This window comes from Tricharina praecox (genome assembly GCF_024521635.1).
Source record: "Tricharina praecox strain CBS 144465 chromosome Unknown BZA05scaffold_12, whole genome shotgun sequence".
Lineage (NCBI taxonomy): Eukaryota > Fungi > Ascomycota > Pezizomycetes > Pezizales > Pyronemataceae > Tricharina > Tricharina praecox.
In genome coordinates, this window is record NW_026250414.1 from 379285 (window position 1) to 402971 (window position 23687).

Sequence of the window (23687 nt, forward strand, 5' to 3'; positions counted from 1 at the left end):
GTTGCCGAATTTCGAGACACTCCAGGCCCTTCAGTGTGTCCTCAGTACTCACCCATTCTGCAGCGACGATGAGAGAGTGTGTGATTTTAGCCCCACTAAAACTCCTTCCGGCTCTGCTCTCATGGCGGAAATGCTCAAATAGGTGCTCGCGGGCCATTCTAACGAGATCTTTCTAGCAAGGTTCGTGGGATTTATTCGGCGAGTACCTACTACACCACATTATCGATGGAATCGCATGGAGGCGGTTCCTGCTGGAAAACATCCATCATACCGATCTTTATTCAGACGACGGTGCGGTAGGAGATGGAGAGCTGGCATGGTACGAAAAGAGAACCTGTGATAGGTTGAAAGAGTGATGCCCGCTAGCCACATAGTTCGACCCAAAAAATTCAGAAAGTGGCAGTCTGTCAGTCGACTGCAGTCGACTGCAGTCCAAGACGGCAAATCTTTGGGATGGACTGGATTCAAACCGTCCTCCAATTTTATCGACTGGACTGGACTGATGTAAGTGGTCCTTCTAGTCCGGACCGCCATCCGGACTGGACTAATCCGGAGCACTGTGTTCAATATGTCTGTTATGTAAAATTGTTGGAACCACAATGGAGCGACCTTGCGCGGGTCAAATATAAGAGGATGTTTTGGCTGATAATGTTTGATTATTCCACAGTCTCTCCGGACCGGAGGTCCTCTATATATACAGAATCTCTCGCTCCATACGTCATGATAGCATACCGTTGATATGCCGAGTACTCGGCCGACCGATGACGATGCTCGCTGATATATCGCCAGTCGGATTTCTTGCCGTCTGTCAGCATTGCTGCAATTGTGATATACATTACGGACCTCCAACTCTGACAGCGCGAATGGCTCTCAACAACCTCACTGACATGCTTGGCAGTCGATTGCAGTCCGTCCCGTCCGACCTTGCCGGTGGACTATGTAGGTAGTCCGTCCAGCACACCTCCGGACGGACTGGATGTATGTAGTCCGCAGTCCCGTCCATGAGTCCGGACGGACGGGACTGGACTACCTATGTAGAACACTGCAGCCCTCTTCATAGCCCGGCGGAACCTTTGGTTCCCAGATCCGCCCATTCCATGTAGACCGGCGCTTGAGGATAGCGCCAAAGCATTCCATTCCGTTGCCACCAGCACTCCTGGGCGTTGGCGGGAAAATTGTAAGATCCAGTTCTCTGTTGGGAAGTTTCCGGCGGTGGGGCGACGAGTGAGATGAACCCATGGATGGTTCAATGGCGGTGATGGCGATTGCCACCCAAACGACCTGTTTTGGTAGTTCGAGGAGATGGAGATATGTAAGTAAGTGACGCAGGTACGGTGGAAGCTAAAGGTTGTGGAGGATTCTTCGTTGTCGACCTTGGGTGCGTGAGCTTGGTCGTTGTACGCGGTTCACTTACATACTTGATTTTTGATGTGCGGTTGCCTGCTCGTGAACCTGAACCGAAGTCCAGCCCGGACTTCGAACGTGCGTGCCATTCCACGATCAGGCTGAGATCGACGCAAGATCTGATCTAGCGATCTAATCTGATCTGGCCCAGGCTAGTCAATATAGGTACTCACGACGTCGTCTCTCACCGACTGTAGTCTGTTCGTCGTTCGACCGTTCGTTGCACCCGAGCATGTCCCCCCGTCCACCCCCCCGAACCCACTCCTCGAAAAACCAAGCTCGGATGCACTGTGGATGCAGCAAGGAATGACTTTATCTCCTCCGCGATCCTAGCAACCTGCCGGAACGGACGCACCGCGGCCACCCACATCCCTACCGCTGACGTCGTTGCTAGACGAGCTTTCATTGGCGCCGTCTTAGGCCTCGTCAACAGGTCTCAGGACTCAACGGTTTCGGAATCCGTCAAGTCGGCGTGTGCTCACTTCTCAGGCACGATTGGGGAATTGGGATCCCCTTAGAGCGGCGGAGAAACATGAAGGAGGCAGAGTTTGATCGGTTTGAGGATGGGAAACCACTACCACCACTATATCGATCGACATGCTGCAGTGCAGAGAGTGTGTGTGCGCGAGAGTGTCGGTGTTTTCGCTGGACGCAGAAGGCCACGACGATCGATACCGAGTGCGAACTCTGCAACAAGGAAGAACGGTGATTCCTTTCCCCGGTGGGACCCCCACTGGCTGTGATTGGGTCGCTGTGCCCGGCAACAGGAACATCTTCACCACTTCGAGGCTTACAAGTGTCTCCTATCACAGCCGACGGGTGGGGGGGCTCCACTGCTCTAGGAAATTCATCAGTCATCATCTGACACGGCGTCCCTTGCCAGCGGGTGGGAGTTCCCCAAACGTACCCAATTGCCGTGGGAGGAGGGAGAGGGGGAAGGGACATGGATCTCATCAGGAGCTGGGCAGGGAGCAGTGCGGTGAGAACTCTACACCACCTACCGCGGCACACCGGCATCTGAGATGACGGGCTTGTGCTTCAACCGCGACGATAACGGCTCTTAGGTACTCTTCCCTTGTGGCCGGCACAACACAGAGTAGGTACCGTAGAGTGCCCATGGCGAGCGAGCCCGCTAGCTCTGCATTCGGTGGAAGGGCCAAGCATTGCTGTATCCTCCGCCTATCTTCGTCGATCCGAATCAAATTCTGCCGCAAACTGCAGCTACGTTCCTGCCGATGCTACCGGCCGGCCAGTGGTGTCGACATCACCCAATACCGACGACATAACTCGCCGGCCGCTGTTGGTGTCATCTGCATGCAGCGCGTGGGGAAATTTGAGAGGGGGGGAGGGGGCAAGGTGGAAGGGCGAGGGGGGATTGGAGGAAGGACCTACCCCATACCTTCTAGAACGAAATTCTCCGTTCGGCCCGCATCCACTAAGCCCGCCAGGTCTCAGACGAACGTTGTTTGCTGTCCCTTCGCTGTCCGTTAGAGATATTTTTTTTCTTTTCGGTCCGTACGTACGCGTGCTGGGGGGACGTGGTTCCACGGATGATGCCGGTGCAGTGGGGGAAGAGGGGGTGGAGTGGGGAGTGGAGAGTGGAGAGGGGGGGTGAACCTGCAGCTTGGCCCTGCCGATTATCGTGGCCCCGTACGTCTAGTTTGTTCGCACGCACCTGCAGCTGGGCCAGCTTCCCTCTTTTTTCGTTGGCAGCCACAAGCGACCGAACATGGGAGAGGTGGAGAAGCCGCGCTGAAGATCCACCATGGCTGTCGGAAATATAAACCCCTTCCCCCGCCGCTTCAACCAGTTGTTGCCACCACAGTATTCGAGCATTCATATTCAGATCTCACGACGATCACCACATCACTCGCCACCACCAACCAAAAAACCTCCAAATAAAAACCCATACATTGCACAATACAACACAGCGATCATGTCTTCTACCACCACCAACACCTCCACCACCTCTACCACCATAAAGTCGACCACAAAACCATCAAACCCTTACGATTCGATGCAATCCGGCAATATCTACATGGGCAGCATGAGCGGGTACCTACCTCCTCCTCCTCCTCCCTTCTCCAATCCACCCCCAATTCTAACGCCTTCGACCTCTAGACTCCACCACCCCGCCGCCGCGCCCTCCTCCTCCGCGCCCCAGGCGCCCCCACGAAGAGGCAGCCACACTGCACACATGCAGCCCAATAACCACGCGCACCATTTCAGTCCGCAGCAATACATTGCGAACGCCACCTGGCCTGCCGACATTGGTTCGGGTGGGTACTGTGGGTGGTACTGGAGTGCGCCCAGCACTACTGTTTCATTATAAACGGAAGGGACACAATTATCATGACTGTTACGACCGCTGTTTTTTTTTAATATCACGATTTGAACATACATAGGGAGCGAGCACAGGTTACTTGCTTACTTGGTTGGTTGGTTGGTTCAGGGAGTTTGATGGAACGGATGGATGGAGTTTTTTTTTTTTGGTTTGGGCTGCTGCTGTACATACTATACATACACCTTCTTCTTCTTATATGTCTTATATCATAGATTATGTCGACACTTGACAGTCGTTTTTTACATTCTTTTCTTTTGTCTAATATTTCTTTGTGGCTTTACATACTATAAATTTTGTTTCTTTTGTTCTATATCTCTTTACAGCTTCAATGGTGTTTTTAGAAAGTCAATATACACATGAACCTTTTTTTTGAGAACAAAACGTACTGTGGTTAGTCGGTCGGATTCGGTTGCCAAGTGATGCATTGTGATACGGTGTTCTGAATGGGGACGTGTTTTCTTGCTGGATGTCAGTGTCAATGTCAATAGCCCCTAGAGTAACTACCACCAGGAGAAACATGGAGGGACGTTTGCTGAGTATCAATAGCCACTACTCTAGAGTACTACCATCAGGAGAAATGGGGAGATGTTCTGACTGGATGTCAACGTCAATAGCCACTAACCAAGTCGAGTAACTACCACCAGGAAAAATACATCGGCAGATCTTAACGGAACATCTTGGTTCCGGGAATAGCTGCTGAGAACATCATAGTTACTCTAGTTACAACCGCCGCGTGAGCCTAGCAGGGGCCATACGTGAGTTGGTGTGATTCGTGTCTGATCTGACGCCCGAGGCAACAATGGGACTCTCTAGTTTCAATAGCCCCTACATACTGCAGACCTACTCTAGTCGCCTGCCAACTAGTAATGTAATCAGAACTGATACCGAACTCAAAAGTTTACTTGCTGTGTACCTATGTACAAACTCAATGTCCGCTTAAACGATTCAAAGATTCAACCCGCAACCTGATGTTACATATACGCCTCTCTCTCTAATACCCAACAGCCTGACCATCGCCCCTAGGATCGCTCCCAGCACTCCACACCCTTTGTCCCTCCTCCTCATCCCACCCAGCAACGATTACCTGCCCGCGCCCAAACATTCCGCGCCCATACTCCTTCACCACCTCGACGACATGTCCCTTCTCCCTCAGACCCCTGACCGTCTCCTCGCTAATGCCCTCCTCGACATGGACCACGGGCGCGCCGGGATCATAATTCGAGCCGATGCTAATCCTTGGAGCGTCGAGGGCAGCCTGGGGACTCATATTGCAGCGCAGTCCGTTCAGGAGGACCTGCACGTGGCCCTGCGGCTGCATGAACCCTCCCATGACGCCGAAGACAGCCTGCAGTTCGCTTCCGGTGGGATCGGTGAGCATACCGGGGATGATGGTGTGGTAGGGGCGCTTCCCGCCCTCGAGCACGTTCGGGTGGTCCGTGAGGAGTGAGAACCCCGCGCCCCGGTTTTGGAGCACGAAGCCGCAGTCCGCAGGAATGATGCCGGAGCCGAAGCCCCCGAATGTGCTGTTGATGAAGCTGCAGCCGTTGCCGTGGGCGTCGGTTACCGAGAAGTACACTGTGTCCGTGCTTTGGAAGGCCGGTGTGCCGTGCGAGATGGATGAGTTAGTGGAGCTAGGGGAAAAGAGCGCGGCGCGCGATGCGAGGTAGGAGGAAGACAGGAGGCCGGACACGGGTACGGGCGAGACGGATGGGTCCGCGATCCACCAATGGCCGTCCGAGAAGGCGATACGGAGGGCTTCGATTACAGCGTGGAGGTATCTAGATCGATAGTGTTAGCTCGTGCATGGTGAGGAGGGGACAATGGGTGCAAGTACTCAGCCTCGTTGTGGCCATAGCCCTTGTCCCCCAAACCAAGTGGCTTGATATCCCCACGCTTCTCCATCTCCTCAATAATCCCCAGTGCCATGAGGGCGACAAGTCCCTGGCCGTTGGGCGCACATTCCCAGACCTTAGTCCCCGAGAACTCAATTCCAATCGGCACGGTCTTCTCACTTCCCAGCTTCCCATGTCTCTCCAGATCATCCATCTCCATAACACCGCCCCTCTTCTTCACCGCCTCAACAAGTGCCCTCGCCACCTCACCCTCGTAAAACGCACTTTTCCCCTCCTTGGCCAGCTTCCTAAACACCCTGGCCAATCCGGGCATCTTCATAATCTCCCCGACCCTCGGCGGCCTCTTTCCGCCCTTCAGCAGCTCCCCGGCATTGTCCGGACTCGCATCGCGGATGGTATGTTCGCACTCCGCCCAGAACCTTGCGCTCAGCTCACTGACAGGAAACCCCTCCTCAGCCAGCCTGACCGCCTCACCAAACACCTGTTCCATGTGCACCTTCCCGCTCCCAAACTTCTCTACCACATCGACCCACCCGGCCGCCGCACCGGGCACCGTGACAGCGTGCACATGTCCCATCGGGATCTGCGCCACCTCGTCGCCAAGGTCGTTGACGTAGCGCTTTCTGCCGCTAAGTCCTAAATCCTTGCGTGCACGGGCGAGGGACAGCGCCGCGGGGGAGCGTCCGGACGCGTTGATACCCCGGATCGTGCGGGTGGACGCGTTGTAGAACAGGCAGAACACGTCGCCGCCTATGCCGGTGCTCGTGGGCTCGGTAACGTTCAGGGCGGCGGCGACGGCTACGGCCGCATCCTACTATTCTCAGTCGAGCGGACGGGAGGGGAGGGGAGCGGAGCGGGGGACTAACAGCGGCGTTGCCGCCATCGCGCAGGATCTTGATCCCCGCCTGTGCGGCCAGCGGCTGCGTACACGATACGATGCCGTTCGTGCTGTGGACTACTGAGCGCCGGCTGGGGAACGGGACGAATGGTGGCTGCTCCGCTGCGAGCGCGTGCAGGTTTTTGCGAGCTTGTCCGAACATTTCCGCTGTGTTGACAGAGGGAGCCAAGGTTGGAATCTGGATTGTGGACACATGCAGGTTTTAAGTACCTGCCTGCAGGCCCGGCCCGGCCGTTGTCCCTTCAGCTGCGCATAGCCGCGGAGGTGGTGGTGGCGGGCGGTACACAACAGTGGTGATTGGTGAGGTCCATATAAAGTGTGGATCTACCACTACATGGCTCGGGAACGCGGAAGCTTTGCGGGGTAAACAGGGATCGGACGGGTTCTTCCGCGAGTCGCGAACTACGGACTCTCGTCTCCTAACGACGGGCACTATTTCGTGGGTCTAGGTCATGGTCTCTCGGGAGCTCTGCAAAGTGCTGTGTGCAACGGTCTACGATGTCGGAGAGAGCTTCTATGTAACTACATTCCATCTCCCCGTTCGAAAAATAAACCTGACAGCCCTCCTAGAAACATCCGTACATTGTCCTCAATTCCTAAAGCTCCCAGACTTTCAACAGTGACGACCTCCTTTTTGACCATACAACCCAGTCTGTTCCCCTCCCCAAGCTTCTCTTCTGCCTCACGAGATTCACCAGCGCTATTCGATCAGTTTAGGATGAGGTAGAACAACAGTGATGACTGCGCTCAAGACTTGCCTCTTTCAAAACTCTGAACCGACAGGTATGCAAGTAGTTTGCTATCAGTTTACCAGTTTGCCACCACTGCCGATTACCTAGGTACTCGCAGTGGACTCCATACGGAAATTGGGTGAGGGCGTTTGTGGCGTTTGTGGCGAGTTGAAGAGTGAGATGTGAGGAAGCGGTGATTTGTAAAGTAGCCGAGGTTGACAGGAATGAAGCCGGTGGATACCGGTAGATATCTCAAGGGTAGGTGCCTAGAGTAGATCTACTTGACATGCCGCTGCTCTGCCGCCTCGGTAATTAAGGGTTTCGTACATACCTGCATAGTGGGGATGGAGCTTGGTCGTGTGAGTATAATACAGCGCCGGGACGCCTTAAGATCGCAAGTCTTGGGCATTTCCCACGTGGTCCGCGTTGCGCGACACAATGGCCCGGTGAAGCCTCAAGACTACTATTCACGCACGGACCTGTTCGGCTCGCGCCGTAATTCCAAGCTGCCACACAAATTTGAGTTGACGTTAGTTGGCTTGGAAATACGCTGAGCGTTCGGCACAACCACTTGATCGATGGAATTGAGCCACATCGTATTTTGTTTACGTATTTTTCTGAGCCACCACCAAAAAAAATAGGCTACATAATGCCAGCATTCATCACCAGCTCCCCCTGAACCCGTGCAACACAACAACATCCACAATGCCCCGCGGTGACAGCTTCCTCACCCCAGAAGTATTGCTTGCCATTGCCGTTCTTGTTGGCGCATGCGAAGCTTCTCGTTACGAAAAACCTTCACCAGAAACCTCCCCACTGTTTGGCTCCGAGTATGTGGACGAGCTTCTAAGCTGCGAAGAAGACGATGACCCACAAGTTCTCGACGCCTTCCGGATGCCGCTATCCACATTCCTCGCACTGCGCGACTGGTGTGTCGAGCACGGGCACCTGCAAGCGACGCGGTACATGTCGGTGGACGAGCAGCTCGCGATCTTCCTCTGCGTCGTCGGCGAGAACACGACCAACCGCGCGGCACAGGAACGGTTCAAGCGCAGCGGTAACACCATCAGCCGCTGCTTCAACATCGTTCTCGACGCGATGGTAGCGCTGTGCACCGCAATTGTCAAGCAGCCAGCTATCCGCCAGTCGCCTACTACCCCGCGTGTCCGGGATGATCCGGAAATGTTTCCGTACTTCAAAGATTGCCTCGGTGCCGCATCCGCAGCAACAGCAGTAGAAGCCGCAGTAGCAGACGGTACCCCGCATGCCCATGCCGATCCCCCTGTGGTGCCGGCGTCGGACGGAAAACCCTAAGCACGACCTCGAAACACCGGCAACGGCGACATCAGCCAGAGCGCCGTTGGACTGTGCACCTTTGACGAACTGTTCTGGCATGTTCTGCCCAGTGGTTGGGCAGGATTGGTACACGATGGTGGCCGCGGTCGCGTGCTTCAGGCCGCCGCTTTGCGTGATGCCCGCGTGATTCCACCGCCTGGCAACTACTATCTGGTGGATGCGGGCTATGGCTTAAGACCAGGCTTTCTCCCGCCCTACCGCGGCGCCCGGTATCGGAAGCTGGAGGATCAACGGCTGGAGAAGCAACAACAAAAACCGCGCAACAAGGAGGAGCTGTTCAACCTCCGCTACGCGCAATTACGGAGCGGTGTCGAGCCCATCTTCCAAACCTTGAAACGGCGGTTCCGCATCCTTCGAGCTCCGCAGGAGTATACGTACGCTACGCAAGTCAAGCTGGTCTTTGCGCTTACTGCCCTGCACAATTTCATACGAATAAACAACGACAAGAGTGAACTGGATCGATGGCGGAGAAGTACTAGCGTGGAAATGGAAGTGGAAATACATGATGGAGAAAGTTCGCAGGAAAATGCAGAAACGGATACTGCTAGTGTAGAGGAGGAAACTGAAGCGGTAGAAGGGAACGGCGGAAGACAAATGGCTGAATTGAGGGATCAGATAGCGGAGGAAATGTGGCGAGATTATACAGGTGAGGGAAGACTTAAGAGGAAAAGGAACCTGACGGGCAAGGGGCGGGAAGGACACAAGAAAGTATGTAGTTGAGTAGAGGTGGTGGTGTGGTTCTGTCGTATCGCTGTGTCGTCGTGTCGCCGTGTCTCTCTATTCATGTAATTTGTTCTGATGGCGCTGTGCGTGCCCTCTTACCAACTTTTTCGCCTCGGCTGAAAGTGTAGTATATACTGTAATAGTAATATCGTGGGGCGTAGAGAGGCTGTCGAGTGTAAAATACGGAGAAAGTGGTGTTGCCGAACAGATATTTGAGATGTGTGGGCGCCAAAATATACGGAGTAGTGTAGATACCGTATTTCCAAACTGACGTCGCTTTAGAGATACGGTGCGAGTCGAACAGGGCCTACGCCGGGCTCCGATTGTACTGGTACAAATGTCGCTTTTTTTTTCGGGGCTACCTACCGTACCACAGTACCGGTAGCTCGCGGTTCACAACACAACGTCAACTCACCTCTAGTTAGGCTCCGGCGGCTCTCACATGGTACAGTACAGCATAACTACAGAAGCAATTTAGATACGAACTGGCAATCACTTTTATCCCGAGGCTATCCATCATCTACCCGCCTCTCCCCCTCCCTCCCCTCCACCTCTTTGTGGCTCATGGCATCAGCTCGAAGGTATCGATTCGCTCCAGGCTGCCGTCCAGAATCTCGCAGGTGGAATAATCCTCTTTGAAGATGACGTGATAGAGGTACTTTGGGAGCATGGTGAAGCCTAGTTATCGGTTCGTATCAGTAACTACGAATTGCAAGTGTACGGTGGGAGAGGTGGTTAAAGCCTCGACGCATCGCGAACGAGAGAGGATGGTCATGGAAATTCTGCTTCCAGTTCTCCACATTACCGTGGAAGCGTCCATCTAGTCGTTGAGACAAGAGGACGCAACCTGTATTACGAATCTTTGCGACCACCATTGGGGGGAATGTGCGGGATAGCAACGCAACGTACCGTCGATAACCTTTGGCACTACCATCCCAAACTCCAACCAAATCTGCTCCTGAACTTCCCCGTCACGTGCAGGCGTTTTATCCCTGATGGCCCACCGCTTCTCCGGGAACCACAGTTCGAATCCGCCCCTCTGCTTCTCGCATTCCACGACAGGCATGAGATCCCAACACACGCGGTATAATTCGTCGTAGTAAAGCCGAGAGCTCGGGCGGATGGTGAGGCCTGGTCCTAGGAGGCCGCCGAGATGGTGGTTTAGGGAGCTGCGGGAGAAAAGACGGAGGGCGGTAGAGATGAAGTCGATCAGCGTAAGGTTGGATATCGAGTTGGCAGGCGGGAATATGTGGCTCAGAAGGTGTTCGTAGACGCTGTTCTGGTCAGTGGGACGGAAGATAGACGAGGGGGGAGAACCTACCGGCGATGCAAAAGCGACGGAGTGGTATAGGTCCGGGTATTTGCGACTGGATCAATCTCAGAAATTAACAGGCCCTTTCGGCAGCAGGCTTCGAGGGTGGCCCTGTTTGCGGTGTTTTCGGTGACGCTCTGGCGGGCCACAACTTGCTGCATCGTCCTTGCAATCTGCGATTGCTCAAAGGAAGCGAGAAGAGATTGTGGAAAGAGTGTTTGCATGGCAGACGTCTTGAGGAAATAACTGAAATCAACGGAATTGCGAGCGAAAACGGTGGATAGCACTGCGGGTATGAAGCATAGGTCTCCTTCTCCGGGTGATCTTGAAGCCTACCAGATGTTAGCATTGAACGGGACCATGGGCGTAAGATACCATACCTGGACCTCCTTCATCGCACCGATGATGCTCCGAACGCAACCCGGATGCCCACCGGTAAACGAGTACAAGAACTCCCTTGCCTCCTCGGAAAAGACCAACGCCCCGGTCTTTCGAGCTTTGAAACTAGGGCCACAGACCGCGTTCATTACATCGTGATACTCCTCCCGTGTAAAATACAACGACACATTGGAATTATTGGTAGGAAGTGGCCGGCACGAGACGGTCTGTTTCCGTGAGAGATACATATCATCATCGGAATACGACGAGAATAGGGCGATATAAAAGTTTCTCATCCCTTCCGTCGTCTCGCGCTTGATAAGATCGTTCCAAAGGTTGCGAAACGGGCTCAGGTATTGCGAATCGTCGAGAATTAACAGCTTCGGGCCCTGGGATTTGAGGAATTGTTCCGGTACGCCGATGCTGTGGAGAACAGAGATCCAGTGGGAGTGGGAAGGTAAATGGGGAAGCGGCTGACAGACGATGCTGCATACCTCGATGTCGGAGTTCGAGCTTGCGGATACATGCGTTGAGAGCAAGCCCGCAAGAGTGGACTTTCCGCTGGATGGGGGGCCATAGATCTGGATGACTCGGAGGAGCTGTTGCTGTTCCCATAGGGCATTGACGATATGGTGCCTGGGTGAGGATTGAATGTTCAAGAAAACAGGCACATCGGAAGGCCTCTGGCTCTTGCTCGGAGTGTGTTCTATTTTTTCCGCCTTGGTTAGCAAGCCTTCGGCCCCTCCTCTCACCGCCACCATTGTCAGGACCAACCGACCAGTCGTCATGCCAACGGACGCAACACTGCCAGCCGCTGCAGACCCACTATCCTCCGGACAATTCCCATGGCTCCCAATCAGATGGGCACAGTTATTGCAGCGAATATCAACCCAACCGTTGACACTCTCGGGGATATTGAACTCTCCGGCCCGGCACGGACACCCTATCCCGACCTTCCCCGAGCGGACCATATACCTGCATTCTCCCGACCTCGTCCGTATAGAGACCGTCGACGATTCGTGCATCTCGTCGGCAGCGTCGAGTGGAGGCGATGACGATATCTCGTTGCTCACGCTTGTACCGGCGTTGTTCGATTTGATGGACCCGAGACGGACGACCTGACGTCCCTCGGTGGGGGCTATCCCTTGTTCCCGCAGGTGTCTCTGGTAGGGCTGGCAGAGGCGGAGGTGATTGACTGAAAGTTGTTAGGATATATCCCCCCATCCCCCTCTTCATCCCTCTCCCGTCCAGTCCGGTCGTGTGTTTGTGCCCGTGATACATACCCTGCCGTCCCGCATGCTGCGCCAGTTCCTTCTGACACCAATTGCACCGAACACTCCAGCGCTGTCAATTGCGGTCAGCCCTTCCCTTCCGCACCCCGGACTTGTCCGTCTTGCAACCAATGGGGCCTACCTTCCGATCCGGAGCTTTGTAGGTGGTGAAAGCCTCCTCGATCTCGGAGTTCCGCTGGCGAGCCATCGTGCTCGAGGCCGTCTGGGGGGAGAATAGAAAAGAATCTTGATAGTGAAGTAGGTAAGAAGTTACATGTTCACACGATGTTTTCCGATACTTATGTGTCGAAACCCCGCCCGCCCCACGGGCCTCAATTTTTTTTTTTGCCGCTGGTCTTCTGACAAAGACTTACGTAGTGTATGGAAAGTAATGCTGTAATTCTGTTGCGCACAGGTCATCGTAGAGAAAGTTTTGTGTGCGGGTTTCGAGCACACGATGGGTTTGCGAGCTCGGGCCACGGGTCGGTCACTATATCCAGCGACACACGAGTGACTGCTTAAATGCAGAAAGGTGGGAACTGATAAGGCTACATGCGGCGCCCTGTTGGTGGTACAAGCAGGTACTTTGGGGTTCTTGTCTCGCACCAGCCGTCCAATGTCCAGCCGTAGTCCTGTCTTTGCAGTCCGTGAATTTTTGCCTTTGGGCACTCCGAGTAGGTAGTGACGAGCGAAGTGAGGGTCTGGATTTTGACTGCGATCGCGTGACGGATTGCCGGTATTCATACCTCCGAATGAATCGGCATGACGTACACTGTACGCAGCTGAGTTGACCAGATAGCATAGATACGGATTTTAGGTATTCCATGGACGGGTGCGCAGACAGTGTCTTTGAGAGATCCAAAAACGTGTGAGGGATGGAAACGGATCGATTGAACTAGAATTCTCGGTCGACGATATGCAATATGAGTGTGATGAGGACTAGAGACCGACCAACGGACAGGCAGAACAGAAATAGTGTCAACAGAAATAATTCAACGTTCAACAACCGCATCGGGCATGCATCGGGTCCCAGCTCCACAAAACTTTGTCCCACCAGGTCTCCACAAGGTGTTCTCTCTCTCCGGTGCTCACCGATGACGCCAAGCTGCCTCTTCCTTCGCGCCCCTCAACCTTATTGCAGCATGGAGAAAAAGAGACATGCTCGCAAACACTCTGATCTATACATGCAACGCCGCTCCATCAAATCTGTACACAAATAGCGCCGCCACCACGACCACCACCAGCCGTCACTTCAGTGACTGCTGATCTGGAAGTACTGAAAGGCCCACAGGAACCTCCAGTCCGCCTCCCGCGTCAACCTCTGCTCCCTCGGGCCATGTCAAGAAGCCGCCGTCCAATGTCATCTCGCCCTTTCCGAGCTGGCAAGCGCAACACGGTCTCAACTATCACCGTCTGCGAAACAACGCAGATCCGAGGCACCGCTCGCCAGAAGTAGCTGGACTAGTTTCGGATTCGTATAAACCCGCTACCATTCGCCTATAGAAGGGGGGTATTCGTTGCACTGTTCCTCAGGATATTGGGAGGTCATACCTACCCGTCCAGCGTGGGCGAGAAGCCATCCGTTCATCTGTCGAGTCCCGCAAATCCGGAATCATGGACTTTGCAGTTGAAATTGACTACCTACCTACATACATCTTACATAGGTATCGTCAAATGGTCTTGATCGACTGAATTCCTCGTCTCGGTGGCTAGGTGAAGCGGAACCGAACCGAATATATACCGTATTATCTCGGATATAAATCTCGTTTTTGAAATGGGTTTGGCGCGGTGTGAGCGCGCCACTGCGCTTAACTAGGGTTAGTGAGGAAGCGGCAATAAAACGTCAACTAATTGAGAGGTTGGAGCTTGGAGCTTGGAAGGGCTGAAGTCCGTGAGAATGGCAGTGAGAGGCTGCTGACCCCTGACTCCAGATCCAGGAGTCCTGAACAGTTATTGATACAGAACACCTATACAAAGCACCTCACAAAAACCAACTTCCAGCAATCAGAAAGATAAGCATGGAGAACGGCGAACTCGTCAATTCCACTATACCACTGAACGCCTCGGATGCAGTCATATTGCAATTCGAATCTCTTATTCTCACCCCTACGGTTCGAAAAGCTACCGACAAAGCTTTAGACGAAGACGATGATGACGATGATGATGACGATGACGAACTGGTCATCCGTCCACCACCCAAATCCAAGCCCGGCCCCAAACGAAAGCCTACCTCAGAGGTTGTGCGTAAATTTCCGCCTCCACCTACCGATCCCAACCCCGAGAGACGAGCCTTTACGACCGAATTCAAACTGGGAATACTGTCATATGCCAAATATGCCAGGGTGGATAATGGAAAAGGTGGTCTACGAGCTCCGAGGGCTACCGAGGTGTGTGAACGTTACAACATAAAGCATACACGGTATTTGCGCAGATGGCGCTGCGAGGAGGAAAAGTTACTCGCCATGAAACCGGAACAGAAAAGAAACCGATTGTCTCGCAAACGTGCGCCTAAGCTCTCGGCTGGCTCGGCGGACGCCCTCTCGCCAGCCGTGTCCTCGCCAGCCGTGCCCTCGGCAGACGTGCCCTCGGCAGACGTGTCCTCGCCAGCCGTGCCCTCGGCAGACGCGCCCTCGGCAGACGTGCCCTCGGCAGACGTGCCCTCGGCAGACGTGCCCTCGGCAGACGTGCCCTCGGCAGACGTGCCCTCGGCAGACGTGCCCTCGGCAGACGTGCCCTCGGCAGACGCGCTCCCAGCAAGCTCGGCGAGCGGGTTCTCGGCAGGCTCTGCGGGCAGTCTCTCGGCCGGCTCGGCGGGCGGGTTCTCGGTAGGCATGTTCTCGGCAGGCGTGTTCTCGGCAGGCGTGTTCTCGGCCGACCCGCTCTCGGCGGACCCGCTCTCGGCGGACCCACTCTCGGCAGGTGCGCTCTCGGCAGGCTCGGCGAGCGCGTTCTCGGCTGGCTCTACGGGTGGTCTCTCGGCTGGCTCGGCCAACGCGTTCTCGGCAGACTCGAAGGGCAGTCTCTCGGTAGGCTCGCCGGGCGGGTTCTCGCTAGGCGTGTTCTCGGCTGGTGTGTTCTCGGCGGACGCGCCCTCGGCAGGCTCGGCAAGTGCATTCTCGGCTGGCTTTAAGGGCACTCCCTCGGCTAGCTCGGCGGACGTGCTCTCAGCGGACGCGCTGCCGGCGAGCTCTAAGGGCAGTCTATCGGCAGGCTCGGTGGGCGCACCCTCAGCTGTCTCTACTAGAAAAGTCAAGGCACTCTCGGCGCGCGCAAGCAAGAAAACCCCTCCTGAACCAACAACCTCAACTAGAAGAAGTAAGAGACTGGAAGGAGTGCAGAAGTAGTATGTGGTTGCAGAGTTGTTTCCTAAAGTAGTATTAGCAATAATGAAGATGATGAAGATGATGGTGTGGAATTCTGTTGGAGAGACGAGGTTTGAGGCGGGAGCATTCTGGAATTTCAAGTAGTATTACAAAAGAGTCGTCACTGTGAACCTATGTAATCAATATGCCTCCAGAATTATGGCCGACGGATATATTGGCCGTTCCCTGCACACAGGTACCATGCCGTACCGTACTGTGGGTACACAAGTACCTTGTTGTACTCTATGTGAACAATACCGCGTAAAGTTACGCATGGTCAAGTGCATGCTTATCTTATATACACACAATCGCTGAACCGTTGAATGACAGAAAACCATCGTCTTATACCGGAATGTCTCCACGACGTACCTATATAAAAGGCATAGGTATTCCCTCAGCCAACTAGATGCTAGACAGATTGTCCAAATGACAGTTAGCAAGCGGTTACGCAGCCGGTCCTCATAAAGCTCCCGAGAGCCTCACCTCGGTCGGTCGGTCGGACGGGCCTTCGAATATGGGGCCGAGATCGGTACATACTCTACTCTAGTCTACCGGTATTTGATTTCGCCATTTAAGCGGCCATTTAAGCGTATATCTATAGGTCTAGTCCCGAATCCATGAAGCTTGAACCTGTAGTTGGGTACCGCACTGCGGTTAAGCTTGTGTAATAGCGCGGGGAGAATGGTGGGGGCCGGGGAAGCGGGGTCGGATTCTGGAACCCAAACACCGGTACAAGAACGAAAGAGGAAGAGAAAAAACAACCTTGCCCGTCCCTTCCCATACCAGTAGCATAACCAGACTCCAGAGAGCGAGAATTATCCGTGGATTTAGCCTATCTACAAACATGTCCCGTTTATGTGTGCACACCCCCCGGTAAACGGCTTCCAGACAGACTCCAGTGTCCAATCGGTCGGACTGGAGATACGTTCCAGGCAGGTGCGTATCTCTGGCGTGGGAAACGTAGTGGGATTGGATAGCTCCCAGAGTAGTAGATAGATGTGTGTATGTATCTACCTACTCTAGACCAGCGGCGGCGAGTGTCTACCGAAACTACAGCAGCAACTACAGCCCTTCCGCCTTTCCGCCCGGAAGTCCTCATCCCTTCCTGCCTCCCATCCCATCCCATCTCGGCGCGAAGGACGGATCTCGAGGTCATACAGCTCCTGTCAGACCCCCAGAGAAGAGAAGGTGGATATGTGGTTAGCTAGCTAGCCATGCAAACACACGGACGGAGGACGGAGAGGCGGGTGTGGTGGTGGTGGCGACTCCCTGATAGGTACCGTGCATAGCAGGGCCAATCGACAGAATGGCAAGAAAAAAAATCTACATACATCGCACTGTCAACGCGGTACTCTGCCAACCGTGCCCGCCGCGGTGGTGAATAAATATCCCCCCGCGCACTCCCCTCGATATCCCGCGCACTCCCCACAGGTACCTATAGACTATAGAGATGTTCCGCCCCCCGAGCCTACGATCCGCGCTGCGCACAGCAGGCGCAATCCTGCCCCGCAGTCCCGCTCTCCGAGTCGCAGCGCGCACACTCTCCAGCAGCAGCTCCGCCGCCGCCGCCGCCGGACCACGCACGCTGAGCAGCTTCTCGCTCGAGGGGAAGACCGCGATCGTTACTGGCGGAGCTCGTGGGTGAGTCGACTCCAATCCAGAGCACGGGGGGAGGGGGGGAAAGAGGAGGGGCTAACCGCGCGGATAATGAAGACTCGGATATGTCATGACGCAGGCGCTCGTCGAGTCCGGTGCTGATGTGGCCATCGTCGACTTGAACGGTTCGTCGCTTCTCCCCGCACGGCGAGCCAGCCACTGACGAGTCCCCCCGCAGGCGACCAAGCACACAAAGCAGCCGAGGACCTCCTCGCGTCCTACCGCCAGGCGCACCCAGACTCGCGGACGCCACGGATCACCGCGCACACGATGGACGTGTCGTCGGCATTCATGGTCGACGAGATCTTCCCTGACATCCTGGCTGCACACGACAACCACATCGACACTCTCGTGACTTCCGCGGGGTTCTGCGAGAACTTCCCCGCGCACGAGTATCCGGCCGAGCGCATGCAGGCGCTGTGGGGCGTCAACGTCAACGGCACGTACAACTGCGCGGCGACGCTCGCGAGACATCTCATCAAGCAGAAGAAACGTGGCAGCATGGTCTTTATCGGGAGCATGAGCGGCGCCATTGTAAACATCCCTCAGGCTCAGGCACCGTATAACGCCTCTAAGGCCGCGGTTAAGCATCTCGCGTCCAGCTTTGCCGTCGAGTGGGCCCAGTACGGCATCAGGGTCAACTGTATCTCCCCCGGATACATGCTGACGGACCTGACGAAGAGGATCCTGGAGGATAAACCAGACCTGAAGAAGCAGTGGGAGACGTTGACGCCCATGGGAAAGATGGGGAATCCAGAGGATCTCAAGGGCGCCGTTGTGTACCTGGCGAGTGATGCTGCCGGGTATGTCACCGGTACTGAGTTGAGGGTTGACGGCGGATACACTGCTGTCTAGGTAGTGGAGGGAAGGATGGGGGGTGTTTTGATCTCTTTGTTGGGGTGATATCTATTGTGGTTTGCGGATGGAGTTGGGGCTTTGATAGAACTCATTATTGGTTACTGAAAGTAATAAAGTAATGAACGCGAATGGCAGCTATCACCACGCAGTGTCATGACGAACACAGAAATACAGGGTCAAATAATGCCATTGATCCTCTAGAAACTCATTCATACAAGCCTTGTCTCTCCTTCAAACATAGGCACTCGTACTTGTACACAGTAAAAGAAAACGTAACCAGTAATGCCCCATCTTCCTCCGCCAGTGGAAGCAGTAGCCGTAGCCCTTGCCATAAACCCCCAATCACTCACGCACGCAATCCGGCGTCTCATACAAACCAACGTTGGAGAACAGCCGGAAGGAACCTCCACAGCAGCGCCAGCCAGCAAACCGTGCCACCCACAAGCTGCTCAAACCTGCGTTGGGACGGCCGGCTTTCCACCCTCCCTTCCACCAGCCCAGATTCTCTCGCTATCACTGGACCAGTTTGTAGCCCAGTCTGCAGCGCCGTCAGCACCAGCATGAGCGCTCACCAGACCCGACGGGCGCACCTGCTGCTGCTGCTGCTGCTGCGTCTGCATGGGCACCTCACACTTCGCCGCTGCGCGGGCGGCCCTCCTCCTGCGAATAGCGTTCCAGACGCACAGCCAGATCCAGATGCCGACGGTGACGATCCACAGGACGATCGCGGCGAGGATCATGATTCCGCGGGCGCGGTTTGCGCAATCCTCGTCGTAATAACTCCCGTTCGTGCTTCGACCCGTGTCAAAGTCGTCCCAGAACATGGCGCCGAAGAAGAGCCCGTACGCGATCAGCGAGAGCAGGAAGAGGATCAGGTGCATTACGATAATGCCGTGTCGGTGCGCAAGCAGTCGCCAGATACAGCAGTCCCGTCGGTCGGTAGCGAATTGCGGGTCGCCTTTAGGGTGACGCGGGCCGAGACAGCAGCAGAGGCATGGAGGGTCGCTGGATGTTGGTGGTGATGATGAGGAGGGGCCGTAGAATATCGGACGGGGAGTGTATGGATAGAAAGAGGGGGGGGTATGCCTGGTCTCTTCGGGAAAAGCGGCGGTGGTACGCCCGATGTCTTCAGGAGGAGCGTGGGTGGGACGCCTGGAGAAGGGGTTGTAGCTGCTGTACATTGGAGCCGGAATGGGTGGCTTTGAGCCAGATTGATCGTCGTTAGTAGGAGGGATAGCAGTGGACGAGAACGGAAATCACCTATTGCTATGAATGGGAGTAAAGACAAATCAGACTGGAGAGTGGCCTCTTGGTCTCCGGCAATGCTCGAATTCGGAAGGGATGATGGCTTTGTGATGGATACAACTCAAGGATGGAGGCAATTGGATGTGAATGGGGGTTGGAGGAGAGCACGAGGAAAGTGAGGAAGAAAGGAAGAAACAGATGACGAGGTGCTACACCGACTTGGATCACTCGGATGGCCTGTGTGACAGGTATCGTGCTAGCATGAATGGAACCACTCAGCGTCCATGTATATAGCTGTATAACATGGCAAAATCACTCGCAATGCACTGCACTGCACTCACTCCCTCGCGAAAACCGTCTTCCCATCCACCCATACCTTCTTGACCCCCTGCTCCCCACCATGCGAGCAAATCCACCTCTCAAACTTCATCTCGACGTCTTCCTCGTTCTCCCGTGGGGTATCATCTGCGGAATCATCTTCATCCCACGTCAAGTCCACCATCACCGCATCCCACCTCATGCCGACCTCAAAGACCCCGACCTCCAAGCCGAGTGCTTGCGCCCCACCCCTAGTTGACAAATAAAACGCCGTTTTCCAATCGACGACTTCCTCATCCCCTACAGGCTGCACTCCGCTCTCCTCCCTAGGATCCGTACTCCTATCCCACCGTGGCAGGAATCCATCAATGCGACTCACCAGCCCGGCCATCCTAACGGAGTCGACCATGCTAGCCGAATGTCCTCCGGCAATATCCGTTCCCAGGCCGATCTTGACGCCCAACGAGCGAAACCTATTTACTGGAAGCACGGCGCGGGAGAAGAGCATGTTCGAGTAAGGACAGGAAGCGATCGCGGCACCGGTTTGTGCCATTGTCCGCGCTTCAGAGTCGTGGAGATGCGTGCAGTGCGCCAGAACCGTTTTCGAGGTGAGGAGCTTGCAGGACGCCAGGATGGCGATGTCGCGGGCGAGCTCGGGGTGCTGCGAGCGGACTATGAGGGGGTGGGTGTGAGCGGTTGTAGAGAGGATGGGACGAGCGGAGTTCCTACCAAGGGCTACTTGATCTACACTCTCGGCGGCATGCGTTTGGATGTGGCAGCTGTACTTCTCCGCAATCTCGCCCAGGCCCTGCAGCAGCTCGAGGGAGCAGGTCGGCACCTATGTAGGTACCGCTCATCAGTCGCACACCCACTACCTACCTACCTCATGGGCAAGGGCAAGGGCACTCACGAATCTCGGTGTGACCACGGGCATCACCAATCCATTTCTGCCATGCCGCTCATACACGGACTTTACAAACACCTCTGTATCTGCCAGACTACCAGCGGTAGTCTCGACATAGTCCTCGGGCAGCAACTGGTCGCTACACGTCTTCCCGACCAACGCGCGCTGCCCGTACTTAGCACACGTCTCGGCGAGGATGAGGGAGGCGGCTAGATGGTTGGACGCGAAGTACAGCGCGGTGGTGGTACCGTTCCGCAGGAGGCGGCATATCAGGCGCGGGTACACCGCTGAGGCGTGCGCGGTCGAGGCGAAGGCCGCTTCCGCGGGGAAGGTGTATCTTCACACCGGATCAGTCAGGGTACGATACATAGCGAAGGGTGAACGGGGCGGGGGGACTTTTGCAGCCATTCCATGAGCGGGACGTCGGTTTTTGTTCCTAGCTGTTTATACTGCGGCGCACTGCCATCCATCACGATCACCGCCTCAGCCTAACTGCCCTTCCCCTTCCCACGCTGAAGAATTCGGGAAGGCATAGTTACTGCACATGCTGCCGCACAGTCAATCCCTATGTACCTATGCCATTCACCCCCGCTGTTGCCATCGGGATAACTCACACAATCCACAAAGCCGGGCACAATCACGCAGGTTTTGTTCGCAGTGGTGGATTTATCAGCTTCGTGGTTGGGATCGATCGCCTGGATCCGGCCATCACGGGAAACGACAACCTTTACATTCTGGCGCACACGAAGTTCTCCAGCGGTGGGCGCATCGATGATGAAAGGACAGTGGAATACAGCTACGTCTGTCGCTGCGCCCAACGGTGGCTGTGGAAATTTGAGAGGCATGCGTAGTGGGGGGGGAGTTTGCGGGGAAGCTCACGAAGCTTGAAGCGAGACGCGAGAGCTAGTTAGAGTACATAGAGTAGGTCTGGCTGGCACGGAAATCGCTGTGATTGGTCGGTCGGTTGGTAGTGAAATGAGTATATCTCCTCACTCGAGGCTTGATTGCTCAGCGACTGGAATTTGTCTGTCTCACGCATTCCATTCTACAGCTTCCGGACCGCGCGTCCATCCTGCTCCATTTCTCCACCGCTGAAAGTTCAATCTCGAAAATGAAATGTGCGCGGTGCTGATACTGACGGGTAAAATAAAAAAAAAAACAAGAAGACGCCCTCGGCAGGTGGTGGTATCATATGGTGGTGGTGGTGGTTGTTGGAAAGATGCAAATAAAAACGAAAGAAAAGAAACCCAACCCCTTCTGCCCATGCCGCGCACGCAGCGTTGTAAGATACAAAACAAAAAGAAAAAAGAAAAGAACACAGAAAACCCCAAAAACAGGACCATTACGACGCTGTGGCATAGTGTAGGCAAGTATGTAGTGATGATGTAGCAGCAGTAGCAGTAGTGGTATTGTAATGGTCGTGCCTCGACGCGATGAAAGTAAACCCGAGCTTTCCAAGCAAAAAACGCCGTCGTCGTTATCGATATGGTCGGTGACGGTGCGCTATCCCGTCGCCATTTTTCCATCTCCCATGCCCCATCCTCCATCTCCAGAGCACCTAGGCCCTTAGACACCTAAGCACCGCGGCTCCTCTTGACAACCTGCAACTTCTCGCCCTCGAGCACCTCGACATCGTCATCATCCTCCTCCGCACTACTTCCGAGCATTCTCTCGCCCAGCCCAACACCGCCCAGCAAGCCCACGCCTCTCCGCCCAGCCGCGGAGGCGCCATTCGTGATCCTAGCGGCGTTTCTCTTCTTCCCCCTCCCGGTCGAGGGCGGCGGCGGCGGCGGCGCGGCAATCGTCCCGTTCATCTGCTCGGGCGCGAACCCTTCATGCGCCTCCTCGTCGTTCTTGAGGTTGTGGAAGCTCGCGTGGTGCCCGCATCCGTCGCACGCGAACGACGACGCCGCTTGTAAGGGGTTCAGCATGAACCGCAGGCAGGGGCAGCAGGAGGACAGCACCGACGGCTTGTGCACGCATTTGCTATGGACGCGGGACGTGTGTTAGCGCGGGACAGACGGAGGGAGGGAGGGGCGGGGCGGGCGGATGTATTTACCCGCGTGGCACGGGGTAGTTCATTATTTGCCAGATGTTTGTGGCGCCGACGCCGTTCGCGTGCTGGTGGGCGTTCATCGTGGAGGTGTGGGGAGGTATGGTACGGAGCAGAGCACGGGGATGCGAGTAGGTGGTTGGTTGGTTGGTTTCGGTCGGCGCGTTGATGGTGGTGGTGGTGGTGGTGGTTGTGGTGATGGTGATGGTTGGCTGGAAGGAGGTCGGACGGACGGGCAGGCGGCAGCAGCAGCAGCAGCAGCAAGAGGCGATGTGTGTCGAATGGAAAGGAAAGTAGTGAGTTAGGTTATGCTATGCAGAGATTGATGGGGATGAGTGAAGAAGGCTGGCAGATGTTGCAGATGCGTTGCGTTGCGTTGGCGTTCGAGGCAGCAAAAGGGGTTAGCGCGCTTGGTGTGTTTTGCGAGTCGCCGCTTGCCAAGCCGAGCGTGATCGGCTCTATAGAGACGTCAAGAGGATTCGGACACGCTAGTGATGTGAGTGGGAGCCTTGAGGTGTGATTACGACGGGTGTGTCCGGATACCCCGAAGTCACATGTATACACACAACAAGAGGTCATTCCAGTAGGCACTTACGCAAGCACGTCTAGTCAAGTCAAGTGAGGTACATCGCGGCTTCAAGATGAATTTTAGTTCTTGCTTCTAAGGCATTTACTTGAAGTTCCGTCGGCTTTCCCCCAGACCAGGCGATCTCAAAGGACCACCAACTTGCAAACACTGGGTTGTTGGAGAATAGTTATGTTTCTGCGGTTTCGGATTCCAAGCGGGATATCACGGTACCTACCAGAGTTTCTCGCAGGGACTGAAAGTTTATCCCACGCACTGTTCATGGCCCGACCGCAGGGCAGAATGGCCCGTGCCGCAGGGCCATATTAAGCTCGCATATGTGAAGTTACTTCATACCGTACCGCCAACAAGGCATGTATATATAGAGTAAGTTTCCACCACAACCACAAAGCATAAAGCCGTTCTCTCCATATCCTCTCGGCAAGCGTAGCTGAG

The 23687-nt window shown here is 55.1% G+C and overlaps 10 protein-coding genes across 10 annotated transcripts; 2 read left to right on the forward strand and 8 right to left on the reverse strand.

The window, feature by feature from the left end:
* Positions 1-1629: 1629 nt before the first annotated feature.
* BZA05DRAFT_398119 (uncharacterized protein) lies at positions 1630-2741 on the reverse strand. Its single transcript, XM_051483684.1, has one exon. It carries the CDS (start codon positions 2419-2421, stop codon positions 1867-1869), a length of 555 nt encoding a protein of 184 aa, XP_051339382.1. The 5' UTR covers positions 2422-2741; the 3' UTR covers positions 1630-1866.
* A 1829-nt stretch (positions 2742-4570) lies between these two features.
* On the reverse strand, positions 4571-6819 carry BZA05DRAFT_430208 (nucleophile aminohydrolase). Its single transcript, XM_051486150.1, has 3 exons — positions 6468-6819; positions 5583-6412; positions 4571-5526 (listed from the first exon to the last, which is right to left on the reverse strand). Exons 1-3 carry the CDS (start codon positions 6639-6641, stop codon positions 4740-4742), a joined length of 1791 nt encoding a protein of 596 aa, XP_051339383.1. The 5' UTR covers positions 6642-6819; the 3' UTR covers positions 4571-4739.
* Positions 6820-8895: 2076 nt separating this feature from the next.
* BZA05DRAFT_337688 (uncharacterized protein) lies at positions 8896-9306 on the forward strand (the record flags this gene model as incomplete). The annotated part of the gene is made up of 1 exon (XM_051480866.1): positions 8896-9306. A coding segment is annotated over one exon (411 nt), but the record flags the coding sequence as incomplete, so codon positions are not given.
* Positions 9307-9842: 536 nt separating this feature from the next.
* On the reverse strand, positions 9843-12529 carry BZA05DRAFT_474014 (uncharacterized protein). Its single transcript, XM_051488101.1, has 7 exons — positions 12413-12529; positions 12283-12343; positions 11778-12194; positions 11002-11705; positions 10631-10953; positions 10219-10583; positions 9843-9987 (listed from the first exon to the last, which is right to left on the reverse strand). Exons 1-7 carry the CDS (start codon positions 12476-12478, stop codon positions 9872-9874), a joined length of 2052 nt encoding a protein of 683 aa, XP_051339385.1. The 5' UTR covers positions 12479-12529; the 3' UTR covers positions 9843-9871.
* Positions 12530-14405: 1876 nt separating this feature from the next.
* On the reverse strand, positions 14406-15919 carry BZA05DRAFT_418764 (uncharacterized protein; the record flags this gene model as incomplete). The annotated part of the gene is made up of 5 exons (XM_051485542.1): positions 14406-14500; positions 14537-14588; positions 14687-15721; positions 15843-15846; positions 15891-15919. The coding sequence occupies 5 exons, from the start codon at positions 15917-15919 to the stop codon at positions 14406-14408; spliced, it is 1215 nt and encodes a 404-aa protein (XP_051339386.1).
* Positions 15920-16935: 1016 nt separating this feature from the next.
* Positions 16936-18323, forward strand: BZA05DRAFT_46252 (uncharacterized protein). The gene is made up of 3 exons (XM_051487700.1): positions 16936-17273; positions 17346-17413; positions 17467-18323. Exons 1-3 carry the CDS (start codon positions 17083-17085, stop codon positions 18141-18143), a joined length of 936 nt encoding a protein of 311 aa, XP_051339387.1. The 5' UTR covers positions 16936-17082; the 3' UTR covers positions 18144-18323.
* A 272-nt stretch (positions 18324-18595) lies between these two features.
* BZA05DRAFT_452927 (uncharacterized protein) lies at positions 18596-19267 on the reverse strand (the record flags this gene model as incomplete). Its single annotated transcript, XM_051487483.1, has 1 exon — positions 18596-19267. A coding segment is annotated over one exon (672 nt), but the record flags the coding sequence as incomplete, so codon positions are not given.
* Positions 19268-19617: 350 nt separating this feature from the next.
* BZA05DRAFT_398133 (uncharacterized protein) lies at positions 19618-21564 on the reverse strand. Its single transcript, XM_051483685.1, has 6 exons — positions 21228-21564; positions 21153-21160; positions 21010-21072; positions 20620-20950; positions 20439-20547; positions 19618-20381 (listed from the first exon to the last, which is right to left on the reverse strand). Exons 1-6 carry the CDS (start codon positions 21456-21458, stop codon positions 19729-19731), a joined length of 1395 nt encoding a protein of 464 aa, XP_051339389.1. The 5' UTR covers positions 21459-21564; the 3' UTR covers positions 19618-19728.
* A 19-nt stretch (positions 21565-21583) lies between these two features.
* BZA05DRAFT_46276 (uncharacterized protein) lies at positions 21584-22439 on the reverse strand. Its single transcript, XM_051487701.1, has one exon. The coding sequence runs from the start codon at positions 22158-22160 to the stop codon at positions 21645-21647; it is 516 nt and encodes a 171-aa protein (XP_051339390.1). The 5' UTR covers positions 22161-22439; the 3' UTR covers positions 21584-21644.
* BZA05DRAFT_452933 (uncharacterized protein) lies at positions 22188-23042 on the reverse strand (the record flags this gene model as incomplete). Its single annotated transcript, XM_051487484.1, has 2 exons — positions 22673-23042; positions 22188-22599 (listed from the first exon to the last, which is right to left on the reverse strand). The coding sequence occupies exons 1-2, from the start codon at positions 22747-22749 to the stop codon at positions 22188-22190; spliced, it is 489 nt and encodes a 162-aa protein (XP_051339391.1). The 5' UTR covers positions 22750-23042.
* Positions 23043-23687: the final 645 nt, after the last annotated feature.